Genomic DNA, 24,894 nt, shown 5'->3' with positions numbered 1-24,894 from the left:
CAAAACCTAAACTATAGTGGACTGATGCTTGGGCCCAGTCGATTGCCATGTTGCGGTTTCACAGTCGATTGATGCTTTAGCTCAGCAACTACCACTTTGGGGTTGGCAATCAACTGATGTTTGAGACCTACTTGATTGCAATAGCCGTTGATGCTCAATCAACTTCCATTTATGCCTAGTCTACTGTTATTTCAGTACAGTCGACTGTGACCCAGAAAACACAAATAGTATGTTCCTAGTCGATTGATTTAGTTGACTAAAATAAAGGATAGTTTGTAAGATCATAAGCACATGAGAGGGGGGTAAATCACGTGATTTTTAAAATCTTATCTTTTCAATTTTTAAAATCAGCGCGCAATGGAAAGAAGATACGAACAAAGAAAATAGAACACAAGCAGTTTTACTTGGTTCACAGCCTTCGACGGCTCCTACTCTAAAACTCAGGTCCTTTAGACCTTTCTGATGAATAATCCACTAAATTTAAGTCGAATACAAAGTACGAGGAAAATATAACACCTTGCACTTCCTTTAATTAATAATGTAAATGGCTTAAATTACATGTTACCAACACAAGGATAAAGAAAGTGTTTGCTTAGGTGTTGGAGTTAGTCTGTCTGCAACAGTTGAGTGAAGCAGCATTGTAGGACAGCAGCAGAATGAAGTTGGAGCAACCGAATGATCGAGAATAAGCGTAGAAGAGTTATTTTTACGCTACTAGCCGAACAATGCTTATAAAGCATGTTGAGGGTGCCTCTAACAACCCAAGGCACCTCCAACAACTCGAGGTGCCTCCAACAATGCTTATTTGATGCAAAGACTTCCGTCTCTATCTGCGCAAAGGTGCCTCCATTAGCTCCGAGGTGCCTCCAATCACCTCCGAGGCGCCTCCCCATAGTGAAACTCTATCTTTAGAGCTTATCTTAGCTAGGGCACCTCCTCTCTATCTAGGGCACCTCCGTTCAGCTCAAAGGTACCTTCTTGCAGCTCCGAGGTGCCTCAATCACTGTTCATACAAGGATAACCTTTACATTTTTTTCTTGCAAAACTACTAGTCCAAATAACAAATATACCCTACAAAATAAAGTTAGCACATGAATAACATAAATAAATTTGTAACTTAGATCTTGTTTTACCAAGACTAGGATCTAGTCATGGTCTCAACTTAGATTTTCAAAATGAATCTAAGTTAGACCAGCGCCTATAGCCCTTCTAGGCTTGTCCTTATTGGATCACTCTCCTCCAGTTCTTACCTCACTTACTATTGCAGACTTACTCAACTTTTGACCCACCAAGTCTTCATGCCAGATGCTCCATCTAGATTTCAGCTAGTTGTCAGGTTCCACAGACCCAATTGAACTTCCTGCCAAATAATATCAACCTATCTAGTCTTCCTGTGCTAGTTATCAAGTCCTCGAGACTTAGCTCGGCTTCAGCCTAGTGTTAGGTTTCATCAAGTATTTCAGCCTTGCACACTTGGTAAATAGGTTAGAAAATACTGTTGGAGTGTATACTGAAAGCCTAAGCTTTGTAAACATTCATTATGAATAAAGAATCACATTTGGTCTAATTATCTACATTTGTTTGTAGTTGTTCATTTAATTTATATTGTAGATAACATAGTATGTGGTGTCACATACAGAAGATGATGTTATCAGTACCTTATAAATTATAAACAGTAGCTCACGACCAGAATGGAAAGGAACAAACCATTAGAAGGTCGTAGTGTAATTAGGTATTAGTTTATCTTGACTATATAATTACACTAGTACACTCAGAGTGTATTGAGTAGGACCATTTGAGGTCGTTTCTTTTATACTGACTTTATAAAGGAACAAAGACCTCGGTTATTATGGAAGTGTGTGCTCTTAATCCTAATATAATAACAAGCACATATATTTGATATTTATTTCTTTAATTTATCAATGGGTGAGATTTAGTTCGATGAATCAATAAGCCCGATAAATTGGGAAATGATATCACTTATAGTGTGTGTTGTTGATTATAGAAGGAAACTGTGTCCTAGAGATACTAGGTTGATAATGTCCCCAAGAGGAGCTCATAAGGATTGTCATATTAAACCCTGCAGGTGGACTTAGTCCGACATGACGATAAGGTTGAGTGGTACTACTCTTGGACTTAGACATTAATTAAATGAGTTGTCAGTAACTCACTTAATTAGTGGGCATTCGATATATTAAACACAGGGAGACTAACACACTCATAATAAGAAGGAGCCCAAAAATGTAATTTGGAATTGGTGCGGTAGTTCAATGATAGTTCTCTAGTGGAATGAATTATCATTGATAAAATTAAGTTGTGTGTTCAGGGCGAACACGGGATGCTTAATTTTATCGGGAGACCAAAATCAATTCCTCCTCTCGGTCCCTATCGTAGCCTCTTATTTATAGAGTTCTATACCCACCTATACCCACCTTCTATACCCACAAATAAGGGGCCGGCCAAGCTAGCTTGGGAACAAGCTAGGGCCGGCCTAGGTATAAAATTGGGTGGCCGGCCCTAGCTTGAACCCAAGCTAGTAGGGCCGGCCAAATAAATTAAAAAGAAATTTAATTTTAATTTTTATTATTATGTGGAAGATATATTTTAAAGAGAATTAAAATTAAAATATCTCTCTTGTAAAAGATCTACAAAAGATTAAAGAAAGAGATTAGATCTCTTTCCTTATTTGTAGATTGGAGAGATGTTTTATTTTTTCTTTAAAAATTATTCACATGTTGATAAAATTAAAATTATAGAAATTTCCTTTTATCAACCATGAAGAGATTTTAAAGAGAAATTTTATTTTTTAAAATTTCCGGAAACAAATTAGGAAGTTTTAATTGTTGATTAAAACTTGTCCTCTTTTGTTTTCCAATGATGTGGCCTGACACTTGAAATTAATTGAGGAAATTTTATTTTATTTCTCTCAATTAAATCATGTCAAGGAAATTAAGGAAAATTTATTGTAATTAAATTTCCTAATTTGCCTAGGCCAAGGAATATAAAAGAAGGGGTGAGGGTGCCTTCACAAGACACAACCTCTATTTATTCCTCTCCTCTTTTGTTCCTTGGTGTGGCGGCCAACCTCTCCTCTCTTCCTCTTGTGGTGGCCGAACCCTACCCTTCTATTGGAGCTCTTGTGGTGGCGGATACTACTCGGAGAAGAAGAAGAAGAAGAGAGAAAGCTAGCATCTCTTGGAGCTTGGTTAGTATTTTGTTTTTCTTCCTTGGTGAAGCTTCCTCTTTGTTGGCGAACCTAGCTAGGAGGAGAAGAAGGTGATTGGTGGTTTCTCGTCTCGGAAGATCGTTGCCCACACAACGTCCGAGGTTAGAAGAGGAATACGGTAGAAGATCAAGAGGTTTTCTACAAGGTATAACTAGTAATTTTATTTCCGCATCATGCTAGTTATTTATGGAAATAATACCAAATACAAGAGACTTACGTTCTAGAATTTCAATATGTTTTTCGAAGTTGTGTTCTTTTATTTTTCTTTTCCTTGTGATTTGATTGTTCTCTTTGGTTAACCTAAAGTTATTTTAGGAAATTAAATATTAGCTTTCTATTAAAGGTTTTGTCTAGTCGGTGGTGGTTGCTCCCATATCCAAGAAGGCCATGTGCCTCGCCACGCCAGAGATTGGGAACCTTTATGGAAATTAATATTTAATGGAATTAATAACTTAAGGAGACTTGGGTCGAACGTGTTAAGTTCCGCAGAGATCCAAGTCAAAACCTAAAAGAACAAATAGATTAAGTTTTGGATCAAACGTGTTAAGTTCATGAGCGATCCAAAATTTAATTTAAAAGAACACATGGTAGCTAGGAAAGGTTCGGACCTTTGTACAAAATTTTTTGTGGAACCTATAGGTTTTCCGAGTAGCAACCAACAATTGGTATCGAGCTAGGGTTTTCCCTGCGTATTTGGTATTTAGTTTAATTATGCACATGTCATACATAATTTAGGCGGGATAATAGTAGGATGTGCTAACTTTGTGGATGCAGGATCCAACTATTATGACTTTTAGTTAATTATGTGTGATTGGACCCTTGGACATGTCAAGGGCAATTTATATGTGAGTGCATGATTGTATTAAAATACAGCAGGAGCTGTATTTAGTTTTATTAGGATTTTATTTTGATCTAGATACATGTACATTCCTTTTATGGAATATAGGATCAAAATGTAAAATTCTATTTATGTCACGGATCGAATCTTGCAAAGCGTGGAACCTTCTAAGGACCAGAGGCGCAGCGAAACTCGGAGCAAGATGGATGCGACAGTTAGACCCGGTGGCGGTGGCCAAATATGGCAGCTTCGGATGACAACACACGGAGGACAATTAAAGATAAAAGCCATAATAGTTGAAAATTAGATTTTCTATTTATTGCTTTTATATTGTGTGTGCATGTTAGTTTACAAGTTTAGTAGGCTAACATAGTTAAAATTCCTCATTTATAAATAACTAAGTGGGAGAGGGATTTTTAAGTAAATCCCATGGTCTCCATTACTGGTTTGTAAGTGATGCAAACAAGCTTGCGCGTTGGCTCTGAGTGCCTTCCTCCATAACGGATGAGCTTGTTTGCGGATCACTAGAACAAACTTTCATTTTTGGATGACTATAGGAAGTTAATTAAGAGCGTGTGATCTTCCCCAACGGAAGGGGCATAATCTTATTAATGGACTTAGTGTCAAGTAATGGTGTACACTTAGACACATCTAATAGTATCCTCCCCAACGGAGTCACTGCTATTATTTGTGTGACCAAATAATACCAACTATTAATTTTATTTGTCAAAAGTTAGGTTGACAAGATAATAAAATTAATGGGTTAAAATCCTCCTTTACAAATGTTGAATTTGTATACGTCCACACTAACGTGGCATACAAAATTCACGGTGTTTTAAGGTGTTGGTTAATTTAAAATAGTATTGTTTGAGGAATCAATATTATTCTAAATTTAGAGTTCTGACCAAAAGTTATTTGTGATTCTTAGGATGTCTTTCAACCCACTGTCCATCATACTTCAACAAAATAGACTTACTGGACCTAACTACATAGATTGGAAAAGAAACCTGGACATTGTTCTTACTGCTGAAAGCTATAAATTTGTACTGACTGAGCATTGCCCTGATGCACCTACTGGTGAATCTACCCAAGAGGAGATTGAATATCATAGGAAATGGGTAAAAGCATATGAGATGGCACGGTGTTACATTTTGGCTTCAATGTCAAATGTATTGCAACATTAGCATCAAGATTTACCAACAGCCTATGATATCATGAACAATCTCAAGGAACTCTTTGGTCATCAGGATAGGGCTTCTAGGCAAGAAGCCATGAGAAAGATAATGACAGCCACCATGCAAGAGGGTACTCCTGTAAGGGAACATATCCTAAAGATGATGGCTTATCTGAACGAAATACAGATCCTTGGAGGAGAAATTGATGGGGAAACCCAGATCGATATGATCCTCCAAACCCTACCTAGAAGTTTTGAGCAGTTCCGCCTGAACTATAATATGAATAAAAGGATTTATTCATTAGGGGAACTACTGACAGAACTTCAAGCAGCAGAAGGGTTATTTCGTCACAATGCTCAAATTCACTATGCTGAAAATGGTTCTACTTCTAAACCGAAAGGAAAGAAGAAGAAGAAACAAACTGGTTCAGCAAAGAAAGTGAATAAATCTCAGAGTACGGGATTTAAAGCTGGAATGAAGAAGCCGAAGGGCAAGTGCTTCATCTGCAAGCAGGCAGGACATTGGAAGGCGGACTGTCCTCGTAAGAACCAAAACAAAGGTATATCTCATACTCTAGTTGTTGAAACATGTTTAGCGGTGTTATCTACCAGCACCTGGTGTGTAGATACGGGAGCCACTGATCATGTCTGCAATTCCTTGCAGGGGTTCCAGGAAACCCGACGACTATCTGAAGGGGAGATTACCGTTTACATGGGCAATGCTACTAAGGTGGCAGCTGTTGCAGTGGGAGACGTCTACTTGTCTTTTAGTAGAAATAGAAATTTGGTTTTAAGAAATTATCTTTATGTACCCAGTTTTAGAAAGAATTTAATTTCAGTTTCTAAACTATTTTTAGATGGATATTCAATTTCTTTCAGTAACGATGTAGTTATTAAAAGAAATAAAGTGATTATCTGTTCTGGTGCATTAGTTGGCAATTTGTATATTTTAAATCAAATTTCTTCCACAAAGCAAAACATGGAAATTTATAACTCATCTTCTAATTCTAATAAGAGAAAAGAACCTTCAGAAATGAACCAAGCATATCTTTGGCATCTAAGACTTGGTCATATTAATTTAAGTAGGATTCAGAGGCTTATAGCCGATGGACTTTTGAGTTCATTAGAGTTGAAAAATTTCCCAACTTGTGAATCTTGCTTAGAAGGTAAAATGACCAAGAGGCCGTTCAAGGCCAAGGGGTATAGAGCCAAAGAAGTGTTAGAGTTGGTTCACTCTGATTTGTGTGGTCCTATGTCTGTCCAGGCAAGAGGAGGTTTTGAAAATTTTGTCTCTTTCATAGACGATTATTCAAGATATGGATACATTTACCTAATGCGCCGCAAGTCCGAATGCTTTGACAAGTTCAAAGAATACAAGGCTGATGTGGAGAAACGATTAGGTAAAAGTATCAAGACACTACGATCTGATCGTGGTGGCGAATACCTCTTAGGAGAGTTTAGGAATTACTTATCGAGGTCGAGATTCAATCCCAATTGTTCGCACTGGAACACCCCAATAATGGTGTAGCGAACGAAGGAATAGGACTCTTATGGAGATGGTTAGATCGATGATGAGTTATTGAATTACCAAATTCGTTTTGGGGATATGCTCGGGAAACAGCAGATATCGTTCGAACTTAGTACCTTCTAAATCGGTTTCTTCTACTCCCATAGAATTGTGGAATGGGCGAAAACCCGTCTAAGACATATTCGGATTTGGTGTAGTCCAGCACAGATGCTGATAAGTTAGAATCTCGTACAGAAGTTCGCGTGTTTGTAGGATATCCCAAAGGAACGAAGGTGGTTTATTTTATAGTCCTAAGACCGAAGGTCATTGTTAGCACCAATGCCCGCTTTTAGAAGAAGACTATATAATGGATCACAAGCCCAGAAGTAAAGTCGCTTTAGAAGAACTTAGAGAGGACATGTCTACTTCAGTACCAACAGGACAAGATGAAGTACCACAAGAAACCGCAACACGTGTCACACATGATACACAACCACGCATGCCTCGTCGTAGTGGGAGGGTTGTGAGGCACCTGAGAGATTCATGTTTTGGGAGAGTCTTGGACTTGATCCCGGTAAACATGCCTGATCCCGATCATATGATGAAGCACTCCAAGATACAGATGCAGATCTTGGCAAAAGGCGATGAATTCAAATAGAGTCTATGTACTCTAATAAGGTCCGGAGCTTGTAGAACCACCGATGGTGTAAAAGTTGGATCCAAGTGGATCTACAAAAGGAAAAGAGGGATGACAGAAGGTAGAAACCTTCAAAGCTAGGCTTGTTGCAAAAGGGTACACTCAAAAGAGGGAATCGATTATGAGGAGACCTTTTCACCGTAGCCATGCTTAAGTCTATCCGGATACTCTTATCCATTCTGCTCATATGGATTATGAGATTTGGCAAATGGATGTCAAGACGCTTTCCTTAATGGAAGTCTTGAAGAGAACATCCATATGAAGCAACCGAAGGGTTCATTGAAAAAGGCAAAGAGCATCTAGTGTGCAAGCTCAATCGGTCCATTTATGGACTGAAGCAAGCTTCAAGGTCTTGGAACATCCGGTTTAATGAAGTAATCCAGTCATATGGATTTATTCAAAGTCCGGATGAGTCTTGTGTATATAAGAAGTGTAACGGAAACGTGGTGGTATTTCTTGTACTATACGTAGATGATATTTTGTTAATTGGCAACAATGTCAAGGTATTATCAGACGTAAGGGTATGGTTGTCCAAACAATTTGATATGAAGGACTTAGGAGAATGTGCACACATTCTTGGGATCAAAGTTATAAGGGATCGTAAGAAAAGAATGTTGTGTCTATCCCAAGCTTCATATATAGATACAATCCTTGCTCGTTTTAGCATGCAGGATTCCTAGAAAGGTTTCTTACCTTTTAGACATGGAGTAGCTTTATCTAAAGAGATATCTCCAAAGACATCAAAAGAGATAGAGGACATGAAAGCAGTTCCTTATGCTTCGGCTGTAGGAAGCCTAATGTATGCAATGCTATGTACGAGACCTGATATCTGTTTTACCGTGGGCATGGTCAGCAGATATCAGAGTAACCCTAGACAAGGACATTGGACTGCGGTAAAGCATATATTAAAGTACCTGAGAAGGACTAGAGATTATATGCTAGTTTACCAAGCAGATGATCTGCTCCCTGTGGGTTATACGGATTCAGATTTCCAATCAGATAGGGATAACAGTAAGTCTACATCAGGCTATGTGTTTACTTTAGGAGGTGGAGACATTTCATGAAGGAGTGTTAAGCAGAAATGCGTTTCGGACTCAACCATGGAAGCTGAGTATGTAGCAGCCTCTGAGGCAGCTAAAGAAGCAGTATGGCTCACGAACTTTCTAATGGATTTAGATGTGATTCCTGGTTTGCCCAAAATCATCACAATTTATTGTGATAATAGTGGTGCAGTTGCAAACTCGAAGGAACCACGAGCTCATAAGGCAAGTAAACATATAGAGCGCAAGTACCACCTGATAAGAGATATCGTGAAGCGAGGAGAAGTTGTCATCGCCAAGATTGCATCAGCAGATAACCTGGCAGATCCTTTCACTAAGGCCCTTCCGGCGAAAGCTTTCGATCGGCATGTGGAGGGAATGGGAATCAGATGTATGGTAGAAGATATGGCAGCTTAGTCATTAGTATAAGTGGGAGATTGTTGGAGTGTATACTGAAAGCCTAAGCTTTGTAAACATTCATTATGAATAAAGAATCACATTTGGTCTAATTATCTACATTTGTTTGTAGTTGTTCATTTAATTTATATTGTAAATAACATAGTATGTGGTGTCACATACAGAAGATGATGTTATCAGTACCTTATAAATTATAAACAGTAGCTCACGACCAGAATGGAAAGGAACAAACCATTAGAAGGTCGTAGTGTAATTAGGTATTAGTTTATCTTGACTATATAATTACACTAGTACACTCAGAGTGTATTGAGTAGGACCATTTGAGGTCGTTTCTTTTATACTGACTTTATAAAGGAACAAAGACCTCGGTTATTATGGAAGTGTGTGCTCTTAATCCTAATATAATAACAAGCACATATATTTGATATTTATTTCTTTAATTTATCAATGGGTGAGATTTAGTTCGATGAATCAATAAGCCCGATAAATTGGGAAATGATATCACTTATAGTGTGTGTTGTTGATTATAGAAGGAAACTGTGTCCTAGAGATACTAGGTTGATAATTTCCCCAAGAGGAGCTCATAAGGATTGTCATGTTAAACCCTGCAGGTGGACTTAGTCCGACATGACGATAAGGTTGAGTGGTACTACTCTTGGACTTAGACATTAATTAAATGAGTTGTCAGTAACTCACTTAATTAGTGGACATTCGATATCTTAAACACAGGGAGACTAACACACTCATAATAAGAAGGAGCCCAAAAATGTAATTTGGAATTGGTGCGGTAGTTCAATGATAGTTCTCTAGTGGAATGAATTATCATTGATAAAATTAAGTTGTGTGTTCAGGGCGAACACGGGATGCTTAATTTTATCGGGAGACCAAAATCAATTCCTCCTCTCGGTCTCTATCGTAGCCTCTTATTTATAGAGTTCTATACCCACCTATACCCACCTTCTATACCCACCCAATAGGGGCCGGCCAAGCTAGCTTGGGATCAAGCTAGGGCCGGCCTAGGTATGAGATTGGGTGGCCGGCCCTAGCTTGAACCCAAGCTAGTAGGGACGGCCAAAATAAATTAAAAAAGAAATTTAATTTTAATTTTTATTATTATGTGGAAGATATATTTTAAAGAAAATTAAAATTAAAATATCTCTTGTAAAAGATCTATAAAAGATTAAAGAAAGAGATTAGATCTCTTTCCTTATTTGTAGATTGGAGAGATGTTTTATTTTTTCTTTAAAAATTATTCACATGTTGATAAAATTAAAATTATAGAAATTTCCTTTTATCAACCATGAAGAGATTTTAAAGAGAAATTTTATTTTTAAAATTTCCGAAAACAAATTAGGAAGTTTTAATTGTTGATTAAAACTTGTCCTCTTTTGTTTTCCAATGATGTGGCCGGCCACTTGAAATTAATTGGGGAAATTTTATTTTATTTCTCTCAATTAAATCATGTCAAGGAAATTAAGGAAAATTTATTGTAATTAAATTTCCTAATTTGCCTAGGCCAAGGAATATAAAAGAAGGGGTGAGGGTGCCTTCACAAGACACAACATCTATTATTCCTCTCCCTCTTTTGTTCCTTGGTGCGGCCAACCTCTCCCTCTCTTCCTCTTGTGGTGGCCGAACCCACCCTTCTTTGGAGCTCTTGTGGTGGCGGATACTACTCGGAGAAGAAGAAGAAGAAGAGAGAAAGCTAGCATCTCTTGGAGCTTGGTTAGTATTTTGTTTTTCTTCCTTGGTGAAGCTTCCTCTTTGTTGGCCGAACCTAGCTAGGAGGAGAAGAAGGTGATTGGTGGTTTCTCGTCTCGGAAGATCGTTGCCCACACAACGTCCGAGGTTAGAAGAGGAATACGGTAGAAGATCAAGAGGTTTTTCTACAAGGTATAACTAGTAATTTCTATTTCCGCATCATGCTAGTTATTTATGGAAATAATACCAAATACAAGAGGCTTACGTTCTAGAATTTCGAATATGTTTTTTCGAAGTTGTGTTCTTTTGTTTTTTCTTTTCCTTGTGATTTGATTGTTCTCTTTGGTTAACCTAAAGTTATTTTAGGAAATTAAATATTAGCTTTCTATTAAAGGTTTTGTCTAGTCGGTGGTGGTTGCTCCCATATCCAAGAAGGTCATGCGCCTCGCCACGTCAGTACTGGGAACCTTTTATGGAAATTAATATTTAATGGAATTAATAACTTAAGGAGACTTGGGTCGAACGTGTTAAGTTCCGCAGGAGATCCAAGTCAAAACCTAAATGAACAAATAGATTAAGTTTTGGATCAAACGTGTTAAGTTCCGCAGGCGATCCAAAATTTAATTTAAAAGAACACATGGTAGCTAGGAAAAGGTTCAGACCTTTGTACAAAATTTTTGTACAGTGGAACCTATAGGTTTTCCGAGTAGCAACCAACAAATACAACATCAAACTTTAAACCATTTGTCATTCATCAAAACTTAAGTTTGACTTATTTGTGCTAAATACACCAACAATCCCTCCATTTTTGATGCAATAACAACCTACGTTAAAATTAGAAAAATATTCAAAAATAGAAGCATGAAAAGAGAAACTAATTGGCATTATGTTATTCTCTTAACATTGCTATTTTTATTTTAGTTGGATTATAATTTAAGATAATTTTCTATCTTCATTTAAGATATTTTTCTATCTTAAACTCTTTACCCTTCCCCTTTGACATTCATTAAAACATGTATATTAGATAATAACCACAAATGTAAAAAATAACGAACACAAGTTTTGTTTTAGACCTATTTGAGGGAGAATTTTAAAAGATTTAATATTTTCCAAGGTAGTTTTCAAAGCATTTTCAATAAGTTAATGTTCTTAATATTTGACAAGAAAATTTTCAAGTTGTTTTTCAAAAGATTTTCAAAGAAGTTTCTAAGAAATATTTCAAACTAGTTTCCAAAAGAAATATTTCAAAGTATTTTTCAAGAAAATTTTTTCAAAGTATTTTTCAAAATATTTTTCAAGACATTTTTCAAAATATATCAAAGAAAATTTTCAAAATACTTTTCAAAACATATCCTTTTCTTAACTTGACATTTATACTTTTCAACCCTGGAAGGTCGGAGCATCATCCAAGCGACTAGAGAAGAAGCCAACGATTGAAGAAGGCGTCGGAAGGTCAAGACAAAGCTGATCGGTCTGGGCGCCCTAACCAAATGGTCTGGGCACCTAGACCACTAGGATGCTTGAAGGGTGCCTCATCGCTATGGATCAATTTTTAGGTCCACATCAACACTGATCCGGGCACCTAGACATGGTCCAAGTGCCAGGAGATTAAAAAGTATATCCTCTTATCATTGCATAACCATTGTGTGGAGATAGAATTTTCCACGCTAGTGGCGCTCAAAGAGTGTCTGGATTAAGGTATGCTTTAAATTTATTTTTGAGAACACCCGAGTGGACATAGATAGTCGACTTATTTTACATCTCTAAGGACCTTGAAGTTAGTACCATAGAAAATTTATTTTCTACTTTGAACTTCACGAATCAAGATATGTAGGCCAAAAGAATAAAGAAGAAAAGATAGCCCAAAATGTAACACTAAAAGCTAACCAGAAAGGTAAACCAGATTCAGACACATTGCTTAACAAAGAAAAGGCTGCATTTATGGTAAGAAAATTTGATAAATTCCTTAAAACTAACAATTTTAATAAGTCACAGGATAAGAGACATTCACGAAGCAAACGAAAGGTGAGATGTTATAACTACTAAGAAGAAGGATATATAAAAGACCACTGCCCAATTGAAGGAAAGGGAAAGGAACAAAAGACTCACCCGGACGAAGCACAAAAATCTAAAGGCGACGTGGGCGAAACATCGTCATCAGATTTAGAAATTGTAGCCTACGCCGGAGTTGCCCTGATGGCAAGTATTAGGATCAAAAGATTTCATATATCTTTACAATAATATGATATTATCTACTTTGAGCCTAAACCCTCATGGATTTATTTTTAGGCTCTACCTAAAAGGCTTCATACTAATGGAGATATCTTCATCTTATAAACCTATGAACTTTTTCATATATTTTTAATGTGGGAATTTAATTGTATTCTCAACAGCAAGCCACCAAGAAGACAACGAAGTGAACTCATCAGAAATGAGCATCGAGAACATTGATAAAGAGGGAGCTACTTCAGAAGGAAGCAACAATACAGGGAAAGTATCAGATGACCAAATCAACAAGATAAGTAGGGTTGTAAATGAACCAAGCGTTCGTGAACAACCTTGGTGTTCGGCTTGGTAAGAGCTTGTTTATGTTCGTTCAATATACATAAGATTAATTAAACAAACAAGCTTGAACAACTCGTTAAGCTAAACAAACAAGCTTGAACACATATGTGTTCAGCTCGTTAACGTTCGTGAACAATGTTCGTGAATAATGTTCACGAACCATATTTATTAATAAAACTCTTTTCAATATGTTAAATAAATACAACAACAACAATAACAACAACAACCAAGCCTTTTCCCACTAGGTGGGGTATGCCAAATAAATAATAAAATAAAATAAATAAATAAATTTAAATTATCAATATTAATAACCAATCAAACAATTAAAAGTTTCAAACAATCAAACAAGCTTGAATTGAGAGCTTGATAACATCTAAACGAATCAAGCTCAAGCCAAGGTCGAGCCAAGCTTAAGCCAAGCTCGAACCAAGCTCAAGCCAAGCTTGAATTGAGAGCTTGATAACATCTAAACGAGCCAAGCTCAAGCCAAGCTTCAAACAAGCCCAAGCTCATAAAAAATAAACCAAGCCAAGCTTGAACACTCATTTCAAAAGCTTGGTTCATTTTAAGCTCGGCTCGGCTCGGCTCGGTTATCTTGTCAAACAATCTTGAACACTCCAAAGCTCGGCTCGACTTGGCTCGGCTCGTTTACAGCCATAAAGATAAGTTAGGTACGATCTCAACCTCCTGATAAATTATATAAATTTATAAAAATACTGTCTAAAAATTCTTGTAAATTAGAAATTAAAAATGGACAATATAAAAATAAAAATGTAGAATTAAAAATAATTTTAGCAAAATCTTGTCGATTAGAATATTTCAACAAGGTAAAAATTGAAAATAAAAAAATTAAGAGATAAAATAGAAAAACTTGAAAAGAATCAATTTCAAAATTCTGGTAACTATCAAGGGCTAAATTGGTATTACAAATTTCATAAGGGTTAAATCAAAAAGGTAATCAGAAAATATATACCAAGAAAATTTTTAATGTAGTATGTAGGAATCTAAATTGGATTTTAAAATCATGCTTAGGTTAAATTTTCATGTATGTTCTAATTTTTATTTGCTTTAATATTTTACTTGCATGCTTAAAATTGTATAACTTTTTTTAATAAATTTTTTTGATTCCTTTGTATTCGAAATTAATTAAAACTTAATTTTTCCATGAAAAAGAACTTTATTACTTATCGGTAGGAAAAAGTTTAATTTATTTTTACCGCTATATTATTTTTTATGAATTTTTGAATAAAAATCATATCTTTAAAATTAAAATTATTTTTTAGAGTTATTTTGATTTTTTTTTTTGTGATGAAATATCATGTTCTCTGTTACAAGAAATATTTTCAAAATTGTTTGATCGTTATTTAATTTTCTACAAATTTTTTTTATCAAAATGTTTTTTTTAAATTAAAAATTCTTAAACATTCAATTTTTTAATTTTTTTTTCAGATATACTTCTTATTTTACATACTCATAAAATTCTATAAAATATTTTAAACTTAAAATATATTTTTTTAAATATTTTTTAAAAAATATATCTCTATATATAGAATAATTATTTATTTATTTTTAGAAATTTTATCACTATTTTAGATAAGCATGTTTAACCATTACAAAAATTTCTAGAATTTTCAACGATTAAAGCTAATTTTAAAATTATTTTTTCTAAAACTAGTTTTGAAATTACAAAAATTTAATTTTTCAAAAAATAATTTCCAAAACTTTTCTATGTGTTAGTCACTATTTGTATAACTCTTAGAATTTTTACCCATTTTTTAAATGTAATCAAAGAGGAAGAATATTAGATTAAGTCTAGGGAGAGGTACATTTTCTTACAGATTAATTTTCTTAACATTGCATATTTATTAATTGCATTGCATTTTCATTACTTGCAATTATTTTACTTTTATTTTACTATTCTTTTTAACCCTAACTTAACTTGGGTTGATCACATAAAAAAGGAGGGAGATTGTAAGTACCCCGTGTTTGTTTTGATATGATCAACCAAGTCAAGTTAGACTTTATGTTATTTGATGTCATGCGTCTGAGTGTGAAGAGACTTGGAATGCAAGAAGTCGAGCGGATGATGCGGCAAACGAGAAGGATGGCACGAGAATCGAGTCAATGGGCCCGGTGCATCTGAGGGATGAGAATCTACAGAAGAGTACGTCGGTGGAGCGAGAAGAACGCGCGCAACGTTTCCAAAGGATGAGAAGTAGAAGTGGAAGCCTGCTCGAGGAGAAGATCGGAGTTGGATTCATTGAGCTCAACTCTTGAAGGTCAGAGCATCACCCAAGCGATCAAAGATGAAGCAAGAGACCTAAGAAGGAGTCGAAAGGTCAGCACGAAGCTGACCAATCTAGGAGCTCAGACAAGATGGTTTGGGCACTCGGACCACTAGGGTTCCCAAAGGGCGTCTCATCACTATGGATCAACTTTTGAGTCCATGTCAGCACCGGTCTGAGCGCCCGAACATGGCCCAGGTGCCCGAAGATGAAAAAATATATCTTTTTGTTATTACATGGACATAGAATTTGCCATGCTAGGAGCGCCCAGAGAGGGTCTGGGAACCTGGATCGTACCATGTCAATAAATGGTCATATTTGGCTATATAAATGGAGCCCTGGTCTTTTTCATTTAAACAACACTTTCTATACTCAAAGTTTTTATTCTATTTTCAAGTTTCTACTCTATCAACATCCTGTACAAGGCTTCTCCGCCTCTGGCTTATGTTGAAGGAGTCTTCTAGTTGAGCTACATTTACCTTGGATTAGCAATCTAACCGGTTGCAAACCAAGTAAAAACTTTGTGATTCATACTTATTTTATGCATTTTAGATTATTTTATTAAAGTATTTGTCTTAATCAAAGTTACAAGTTTTGAGAAGGGTATACTTATATTTTTTAAGGTAATTCACTCCCTCTTGTCGGCCACATGGGACCTACACACAGGACCTAAATTGGTTGCAATATGAGGTCTCTAGGTCAATCAATAGGTTTTGATTAAAATCTACTAATCGATCTAGAGACCTCAGATTATAACCATTTTAGGTCCAATGGATTTCTAAAATTGCAAGGAGTCCAAATATGTTCTCCATTACTATTTTCTACTTTTCTTGGGGTGGTCCAGAGGTTTTGGAAAAATAAATTCTTGTTTTTCTTTCTGTTGAGTCTGATCTCCCGTAACAGGCCTAAGAAAAAAAGAAAAAAAAAAGAAATTATTTTTTTCAAAACCTTTGATCCACCACTAGGAATGCCAAAAATAGTAATGGAGCATATTTGGACTCTTTGTAATTTTACAAATCTATATGACCTAAAATTGTTGCAATTTGAGATCTCTAGGTCGATCAGTGGGTTTCGCTCGAAACCCACTGATCGACCTAGAGACCTCAGATTGTAACTATTTCAGGTCCTATGGATTTCCAAAATTACAAGGAGTCTAAATATGCTCTCCATTGTTATTTTCGACTTTCCTGTTAGACCAAAGGTTTTTATAAAACTAAATCTCTTTCTTTCTTTCTTTCTTTTTTTTTTCTATTGGGCCTGATATCTCCTCATATGAGGCCCATTGTTGGCCTGATATGGAGAGATATCAGGCCCAATGTGGATCTAATCTCCCATAAGAGGCATGAGAAAAAAAAGTAAAAATGAAGAAAAAAATTATTTTTTCAAAACCTTTTGAACACCCCTAAGAAAGCGAAAAATAACGATGGAAAACATATTTAGACTCATTGTAATTTTAAAAATTCATAGGATTTGAAATGGTTACAATCAGAGGTCTCTAGGCCGATTAGTTCGTTTCAGTTGAAACCCACCGATTGACTTAGACACCTCATATTGCAACCATTTTAGGTCCTATGAATTTCTAAAATTGGAAAGAGCTTAAATATACTTTCCATCATTGTTTTCAGCTTCCCTAGTGGTAGACTAGAGGTTTTGAAAAAACTAGATCTCTCTTTCTTTCTTATTTATTTTTTTCTGTTAGGCCTGATATCGATATCAGGCCCAACTTGGGCTTGATATGGAGAGATATCAAGTCCAACATGGAATTGATCTCTCATAACAGGCATGAGAAAAAAATAAAAAAAAAAGGAAAAAAAGAGAATTTATTTTTTAAAATCTTTGGACCACCAGTAGGAAAGCAGAAATTAGTAATGGAGTACATATTTGGACTCCTTACAATTTTAGAAATCTACAAGACCTGAAATAACTGTAATCTGATTTTTTAGGTCGATTTGTGGGTTTCAACCGAAATCCACCAATCAACCTTGAAACCTCAGATTGCAACCATTTTCAGGTCCTGTGAATTTCTAAAATTGTAAAGAGTCCAAATATGTTCTCCATTGTTATTTTTGCCTTCACTAGTGGTGGTCCAGAGGTTTTTAAAAAAATTAATTTGAATTGAATAAAATTCAATAGGTGAGAGAAAAGAAGAAAGAGATTTGATTGCTTTCCATGAGTAGAGACAGAGGGGGAGAGAGGCTGCATACAGACATAATTGTCAGGAGCGGTAAAATAGGAAGATTAGATTTATTAGTGCACTGTTTGGTAATTATCAAAGTGTGATACACCTTTTGGTCAATTCAGAAAGCTAGGTGCTCCTTTTGGTAAATTGTTGTACAAACTAACTTCTGTGAATACTGTGTGAAGCCAATCAATGTACACCATCACCAAGCTTATGTATATATAAATCCACACGAACAATTCACAAGGAAAGGATCTTTCAAATCCTTCGACGCTGACCGCCTAATGGTAAGTGAACACCAAGACAGTGAGAGGAAAGAGATTCCTTTATAAATGAAATTTTAGTCTCATATCGAAAGTTTCAAGAAACTATTGTTGTAAGTGCAGATATGTTGAACAAATATATGGGAAGAAATTCTCTCTCATGTGTGGATACGTAGGGGATGCAAATCTAGGATCTAAATTTACACTAAACCAAGTTGATCTATGTGTGAACATGATCTATGCGCGTTGAATGTCGGACCAGTTGAGCTCCTTTATAAGGAGGAGGTCATGAGAAGAGAAAGAATCGAGTAAAAAGTTATAGCAAAGAAATCTCCATCCTCATGCATTCCCCCTCTCTTTCATCCTCTCTATCGTACACCTTTTGTTCGATAGAATATCCAGAATAGAATTCAATACCTCTTAGTTCACTGTGATCTACCAAGTCTTGGTGGCTATCATAGTCTACCGTTATATCCTGGGAAACAGATGATCCACGTAATCTCAAAGCATAGTCATAAGTGAGACGGATCTATTTTAAGGAATCGAGCATAGTCCTTGGCATCTTCGACACTCAGCTAACTCAGAAGTCAGCACTCGGAGTCGACATTCTGCACTCAGCAGTCAACACTTGGAGTCGGCATTCTGCACTTGGCAGTCAGCACTTAGAGTCGGGCTCGACAATTGGACACGACAACACTTGGAGTTGACACTCGGCTGACTCGGCAGTCAGCACTCAGAGTCGACTCGGCACTCAGCAGTCAGCCATACAAAACAGTCCAGTCTTCCATCGGTCGTCCAAAGCAACTCCTTCCCTACTTGACAGTCTAAGATTATCAGCTGGTTTCTAAACAAATAAGTCTTAATTTAATTTGTAAATTCAATAATTTTCCCAAAATCTCCTGCAAAAAGATTGTCTAACACTCTGAACATTCAAATTGGACGCCTGATGATGATGTATCAGAGTTGATGTCGATCATGATTGATTCCGAGCATTCTGGATCATATAATAATGGAGTAGGTGAGCTCATTCTGACGTACCTCACTGCTCATGCTCGGATTAAGAAGACTCTTTTTGTTTGTATTATTATTATTTTGTTTCCTCTATTCAATTCTCATCAGTTCTTCGTGTATTTACTCGACTGTTGACTACTGGTTTATGGTGGGATCTACATTTCTCCCCATTTCTCTTCTCTAAAAAAGATTTCAGGACGAAAGATTTATACTTGTTAATGGTGCCATCTTTGCATTAAGTTGGATCACCACATTGGGGGTGCTGGTTTCCTATGATTTATTCACAATAACAATTGCAACAAATGATTTCTCCAATGAAAACAAACTTGGGGAAGGTGGAATTGGTGTTGTGTACAAGGTAGGATTTCAAGTATCAACAAATAAATTATTGATTCTTCCAAACGTTCGACTTTGTCAGGGTGAACTTCAAGATGGACAAAAGATTTCTGTCAAGATGAGAGTCCCAGAACAAGCTATCAATAATAGTCAAGTTACAGCATAGAAATCTTGTTCGTGTTCTAGGATTCTATGTTGAAGAAGATAAATGACTCATCGTCTTGGATGCTTTCATTTCTGATTAGTATATTTGCTTGCATTAATTGTCTTCATAAATTAGTTATCATGTATTTGTATAATGTTTATGAGATATTAATCACACCATGAGCCATATAAAACAAAAAGTGCATTGCTAATTTGGGAAAGGTGCATCTTAAGATTATAAATGGAATTGCTCTAGAACTACTCTTTCTCCATTAAGACTCTATTTTGAGAGTCATTCACCGAGATCATAAGCAAGAATATTTGGAGATGAAACTCATGAGAATGCAACTAGACGACCAATTAGAACATCGTAGGTTCTTCAACTTAACAAATTATTATCACTACCATATATACTTTAATTTGAAGTCTTGATTGTTATTGTTCTTATATATGCATGCTTTGAAGTTCTAACTAATGTTTAGGTTCCCTAATATAGTGGATATACGGCGCTCATGTATTTACCTGATGGAAGTTTTTCATTTAAATTTGATGTAATCAATTTCAGCATGATAGTACTTGAAATTTTGAATGGTATGAGGAATAAAGTGTTTGATCACACCAATTCAAGTTCGAAACTTTTAGGACGTTGGAAGTGTAACTTCAAGCATACTTATAATATTTGAAAGGAAGGCAGGACCTTAGAGATCCTTGACGACGCAATAGATCCCTCATATCCAATTGCGAAAATTCTACATTGTATTAGAATGGGCCTTTTGTGTGTACAATATAACAACGAAGACAGGCCTACAATGACAGAAGTGGAGATGATGTTGGCAAGCGAAGAACAACTTCTAACTCCTCTTAAACAACCTACCATTACAACAAGCAGCAGTGAAGGAGGCTTCACTACTAAAGACATGAGTCTGACAATTACAAGTCGATGAAATATGAGCATTTACTTATAGAACTGTTTTGTTATTTACAACTATAAGAAGAGATTCATCACGTTGTGTATCATCTCTGTAGAGAGTGGTCACTCACCAATTGATGTTGAGACAGATATCTATTAAATTGAATTGAATCATGACTCGTCAAACCATTCAATCGAAGATTTTGATTGAAGGATGGCTCAAATTTATTGAAGCCTAATTAGCATTCATTGGCACATGTTCAAATGAATCAGATGCAGCTTATAACATCCCAAATTTAATTACTTCATACTGACAAAGCCAATTGAATTCTTGTCCCCTTCTTTGGAGCCATTTTGGTGGTCCTCATCGACTGATGTTGGATCAAATCTATTCATCATGCAATAGGCTAATAGGGTAGTCCAAATCAACAATACCATGGCACCTTTGTTTTGAAAAATTGAATCATCCGGTTCAACCGTAAGAAAGTAATAAACAATGAATTAGTTGCAATGAAAGACTAAGGAGAGCTGGCGGTAGAAGGTGAAGCATAACTCACAAACATATATAGAGAATAATTTTGAACATACTAAATGAGTATCATGCCCCCAATAGGCCATAGGTGTATGACTTGCCTCATTCAAAAGAAGAGAATAGACACCCATCACCGTAGCACATCAATTAACAAAAAAATGATGAACCAGGTAACACTACAGCACATCAATTAACGCTAAGCCGTAAAGAGGAGTAATTAAATAAATTAAGGCTCCAATCATGGGTGTCTAAGCCTAATTAATCATTGAGCTTCATAAGCTTGTGCCATAAAGAAGAAACATTTGATAACTAAATCTACATGACAATGATCATTAGATATCATTGCTTGCTTAGAGCTCACAACCATGCAATAAACAAATAACATGGTGGTTTGGTTAAGCTTTCTAGATTCACTCTCCAAATTAAATTTCATTAACAATGAATTATATAAAATGCAATAAAATCGACCTTAATTGCAATGGATGCATGACACTTGAGTACTTAGCAAATGGATATTTTTCATTTAAGTTGGATATCTTTAGTTTGGGAGTGATAATGTACTAGAAATCCTAAGTGGTAAGAGAAATAGAGTCTTCAGTCAAACAAATACAAATTTACCTCTTTTAGCACATGTAAGTATGTAAGTGTAGTAACTAACGAAGTCATTTCAAGCTTTATAGACTTTACATAGTGATCTAGGCACTCTAATGATGCTAAATATTGATCAGATAAGAATTAAATGCATATTTCATCGACCTACAAGTGTGAAGCTCATTTCGTTGGTAGTGAAACCTCCTTCACTGCTAGTTGGTGTTATAGCAGGTTGCATAATCGGAGTAAAGAGTTGATCCTCGCTTGTTAACATCGTCACCACTTCTGTCATTGTTGGTCTGTCTTTATTATTATCTTGTACACATAAAAGACTCATTTGAATACAACGTAGAACTTCTTCTATTGGATATGATTGATTTAATGTAGAATCAACAATCTCTAAAGATCTTTCTTCCTTCCAAAGTTTATACACCTGCAATATTGTTGGAAAAATATTTTAATATTTTAGATAGTACCATGTAGAGATGAAAGGCTATTTATATTGAAACTAATACTTACATATCCTATAAGATTTAAACTTGTATCAGTTTGACTGAATACTCTATTCTTCTTTCCACTTATGATTTCTAATACTATCACACCGAAGCTAAATACATCTGACTTGAATGAAAAAACTCCACGTGATAAGTACTCAGGTGCCATGTAACCACTACATTTGAGAGCTTGAATGTTAGTTTCTATGATAAAGTTACTTGATTAAAAAAAATTTAAGTAGGATAAGTTGAGAAAATTGGTATAACTTAATATTTCTTTGTTACTTATCCTCCCAGCCTTCTGCCCTTATATATTTAATCAAATCAAGTAAACTGAAGCTAAAAGACTTACAATGTTCCAACCGGTCGCGTTGTTGCATCCTCAAGAGTATTGTCTCCTTCAAATATCCTTGCAATGCCAAAATCTGAAATCTTTGGGTTCATATCCTTGTCAAGGAGAATATTGCTGGGCTTAAGATCACGATGAATGACTCTCAATCTAGAGTCTTGATGTAAGTATAGAAGTCCTCGAGCGATCCCAATTATAATATTGAAACGTCTTTGCCAATTTAGTAATGAACTTTTAGCTTTATCTGGAGATACAGATTTACAGGATCAGATAAATGTGTTGTGATTAGTTTTTACTCATTTGTGAAGGTAATAAATACTAGAGAAAATATGCTGACCATAAATAAAGGCATCAAGACTTTTATTTTCCATGTATTCAAGTATCATAAGTCCCTCGTCTCCTTCAACACAAAAGCCTAGAAGACGAACTAGGTTTCTATGTTGTAATTTAGCTATCACGGAGAGTTCATTCTGAAACTCATTTGGGCCTTGTGAAGAGTATCTTGATAATTTTTTGACAGCAATCTTCTGTCCATCATCCATTTGACCCTGACAAAATGTAACATTTTCTTTAATTTTACGGGTTTGAAAGATTAGATTTACTTTTTCTGAAACTGAAAGCCTTCTTACCTTGTAAACAACACCAAATCCCCCTTCCCCAAGTTTGTTTTCTTCAGAAAAATCATTTGTTGCAACTTTTATAATATGCAAATCATATGAAGGAAGTACATCGAATGCGCTGATCAAACCTGGCACAAGGATCACACTATGAATTAGTAAAAAAATCTTTCATTTTTCTTAGAAAGTTGATAATTGAGTGATTAATTTAAAAAAATTGACTCAATCCTTTTTAAATCCGAAATAACTTTGAAAAACTAGCAGGATTGTTATATAAAACATTGTGTAAGACCTTTCTCCACATTTGGAAACTGTAATGCTCTGTTTCTCCTCCTCCTAACGAGTACGCCTACACTGCACAGCAAAATAATTCCCAGCGACGTCAAAATAACTATCGCCCACACGAGCTTCTTCCAATTTGACGTTGATGATTCTGCAGGAAAAGAAAAATGCAGGAAAATAGATGATCAAATATAATGTTACTGTGATCATACAATTTCATGCATGCATAACTCGACTACCTACCTGGAAGCCGAATGTATAAATCATCTCCTCCCTCGGTAAAACTTCTGAGATCCAACAGCTCACCGGGCCAAGTTATGCAGCCATAAGACCCATTGATCACCGCATACGCGACGCAGGAGCAATCATCCAAGCACAATTTCTTGCACGCATCCAGACTAATCTTGCCTCTTGAGGTTGCATTCTCGGTGTTGGGCACCTTCACGCTCGGTTCCTTCCAAAACTGGTTCGACGAGCAACGCAAGGGCTCCTTCCTCGCGCATCCGACGACGTTTTTGTTCTCAAACCCTTCCAAGCAACGACAGGAGCTTGAGTAGTAGCCCTTGGTGCAAACGCTGTTGCGGCCACAATAGTTGTAGTGATCGCAGTCGTCGCTTGGAAATGACCAGAGAAGTCTCCACGCTCCCTCCGCAAAACTCCAAGCCTTGTAGGTTCCCACGGCGTCCACTACCAATCGGTTTAGCTGTGGCGATTGAGTCTGAAATTCAATCATGTAGTAGGTCTCATTCTGGTTGGACACGTATGTGAAGTTTATGTTCCTCTCCAACATGCTGTTCCCCAGCATTGGAAGGCTGGAGAACCATTGCCCGTTCCATGGCCCAGTGCGGAAGAGTTTGACGGATCCATTCACACTCTGCGTGAAAAAATCCGGAACATTATATTTCTCAAATTTGCCCACGTACTTGCCCGGAGAAGGGTCCGTGGTACTCATCCATGACACGAACTGCCACGAAGTGTTGGTCCGGAAGTCGAATCCTAGCTTCATGCCAGGGAGAAGAGTGTCACACCCATGGTCGAAGCTCTGCCATAGAGTTCTGCTAGAGTTGCCGTCAGTCAGCGCGAGGTTTCCTGAGTCTAAAAGCTGCAAGCGTGAAGAATTAAGTTCTGCGGATGTTCCTGTCGACCAAACCTTTGTTCCTTCCTCAAATAAGATTAGATTTCCGTCGGAAGTCAGGTTCAACGATGCCATGGATGTGTCCACAGACTTGTTCCTATTGGCGACCCATACTACTACTTTGCTTTCTCTCGGTGGGAGATTGTAGTACCAAATTCCTATGTATGCAGTCGAAGAATTGTTAACTGGAGTGAAGAAGCCGAGTTGGAACACGCTTCCCGTCGAGATCAATGTCTGGCCATCGATGAGTGAGCTATTCCCCATCAATATATCTTCTGCAGGAAAAGATAGATAATGAATCAAATCCTTCGGTAATCATAAACGTAAGACTTATGCTACAATTTCTCCTAGTAAACAGGACGATCTATCTGGTTTGCAAACAGGTGAAGTGCACCTATCTCACTAGGCAATAAAATAAAATAAAATATCGCGATAACGAGGCCTAATGACACTATGCCTATGATACCATGTGTCTTCTAATAAGCCTGAATTTGAAATGAAGGATATTAAAGTATTGCTTTATGGTAAACTTTCCATAGATCCTCATATAAATAAATAAATAAACAGATACAAAAAAAATGGACAAAAATCCTACGGTTTT

The 24,894-nt window shown here is 36.3% G+C and overlaps 1 protein-coding gene across 1 annotated transcript; it reads right to left on the bottom strand.

The window, feature by feature from the left end:
- Window positions 1–21,573: 21,573 nt before the first annotated feature.
- Window positions 21,574–24,547, bottom strand: LOC122048505 (receptor-like serine/threonine-protein kinase SD1-7). Its single transcript, XM_042610066.1, has 7 exons — window positions 23,402–24,547; window positions 23,169–23,309; window positions 22,889–23,007; window positions 22,597–22,807; window positions 22,263–22,503; window positions 21,936–22,086; window positions 21,574–21,849 (listed from the first exon to the last, which is right to left on the bottom strand). Exons 1-7 carry the CDS (start codon window positions 24,366–24,368, stop codon window positions 21,574–21,576), a joined length of 2,106 nt encoding a protein of 701 aa, XP_042466000.1. The 5' UTR covers window positions 24,369–24,547.
- Between the last annotated feature and the right edge of the window lie 347 nt (window positions 24,548–24,894).

This window comes from Zingiber officinale, chromosome 2B, assembly GCF_018446385.1.
Source record: "Zingiber officinale cultivar Zhangliang chromosome 2B, Zo_v1.1, whole genome shotgun sequence".
NCBI classification, from domain to species: Eukaryota; Viridiplantae; Streptophyta; class Magnoliopsida; order Zingiberales; family Zingiberaceae; genus Zingiber; species Zingiber officinale.
This window is presented reverse-complemented; position numbering and strand designations above follow the sequence as displayed.